The sequence below is a fragment of the Eurypyga helias genome, unplaced genomic scaffold, assembly GCF_000690775.1.
Source record: "Eurypyga helias isolate BGI_N326 unplaced genomic scaffold, ASM69077v1 scaffold33467, whole genome shotgun sequence".
NCBI classification, from domain to species: Eukaryota; Metazoa; Chordata; class Aves; order Eurypygiformes; family Eurypygidae; genus Eurypyga; species Eurypyga helias.
This window is the reverse complement of record NW_010264186.1, coordinates 13,450-13,766: the sequence shown is the minus strand read 5'-3', so window position 1 is coordinate 13,766 and position 317 is coordinate 13,450. Positions and strand designations below refer to the sequence as shown.

The window sequence follows — 317 nt, the reverse complement described above, 5'->3', positions numbered from 1 at the left end:
GAGCGGAGGGCGACGCCGCGGTGGGCGGCCATGGTGGCTCACGACGAGCTCGGGGGGCTGCTGCCCATCAAAAGGACTATCCGCGTGATCGACGCGCAGAACCAGTCTTTCAGGGAGCAGGAGGTGAGCTGCAGCGGGGTTGGAGGGGGGGAAAAAGGGGTTTTTTTGGTGGGAAAGCGGTGGGTTTGGGAGCTTCCCCCCACCTTCCCGCTCCCCGCGCCTGAGGGGAAGCGCCGGGCCGAGTGCGCTGCCGGAGCGAGGTGCATATTTAAAAACATACATATATTCTTAAGAAAAGTTTCTTGGCAGGAGGGGGA

General features: G+C 61.8%; 1 protein-coding gene across 1 annotated transcript in view; it reads left to right on the top strand.

Annotated features, from left to right (window-relative positions):
* The first annotated feature begins 9 nt into the window (after nucleotides 1-9).
* NET1 (neuroepithelial cell transforming 1) overlaps nucleotides 10-317 on the top strand; it is a 10,586-nt gene continuing 10,278 nt past the window's right edge. Inside the window, exon 1 of the mRNA XM_010156320.1 lies at nucleotides 10-123. Within this exon, the coding sequence (XP_010154622.1) occupies nucleotides 31-123 (93 nt within the window). The 5' untranslated portion in view covers nucleotides 10-30. The remainder of the gene's footprint in view (nucleotides 124-317) is intronic.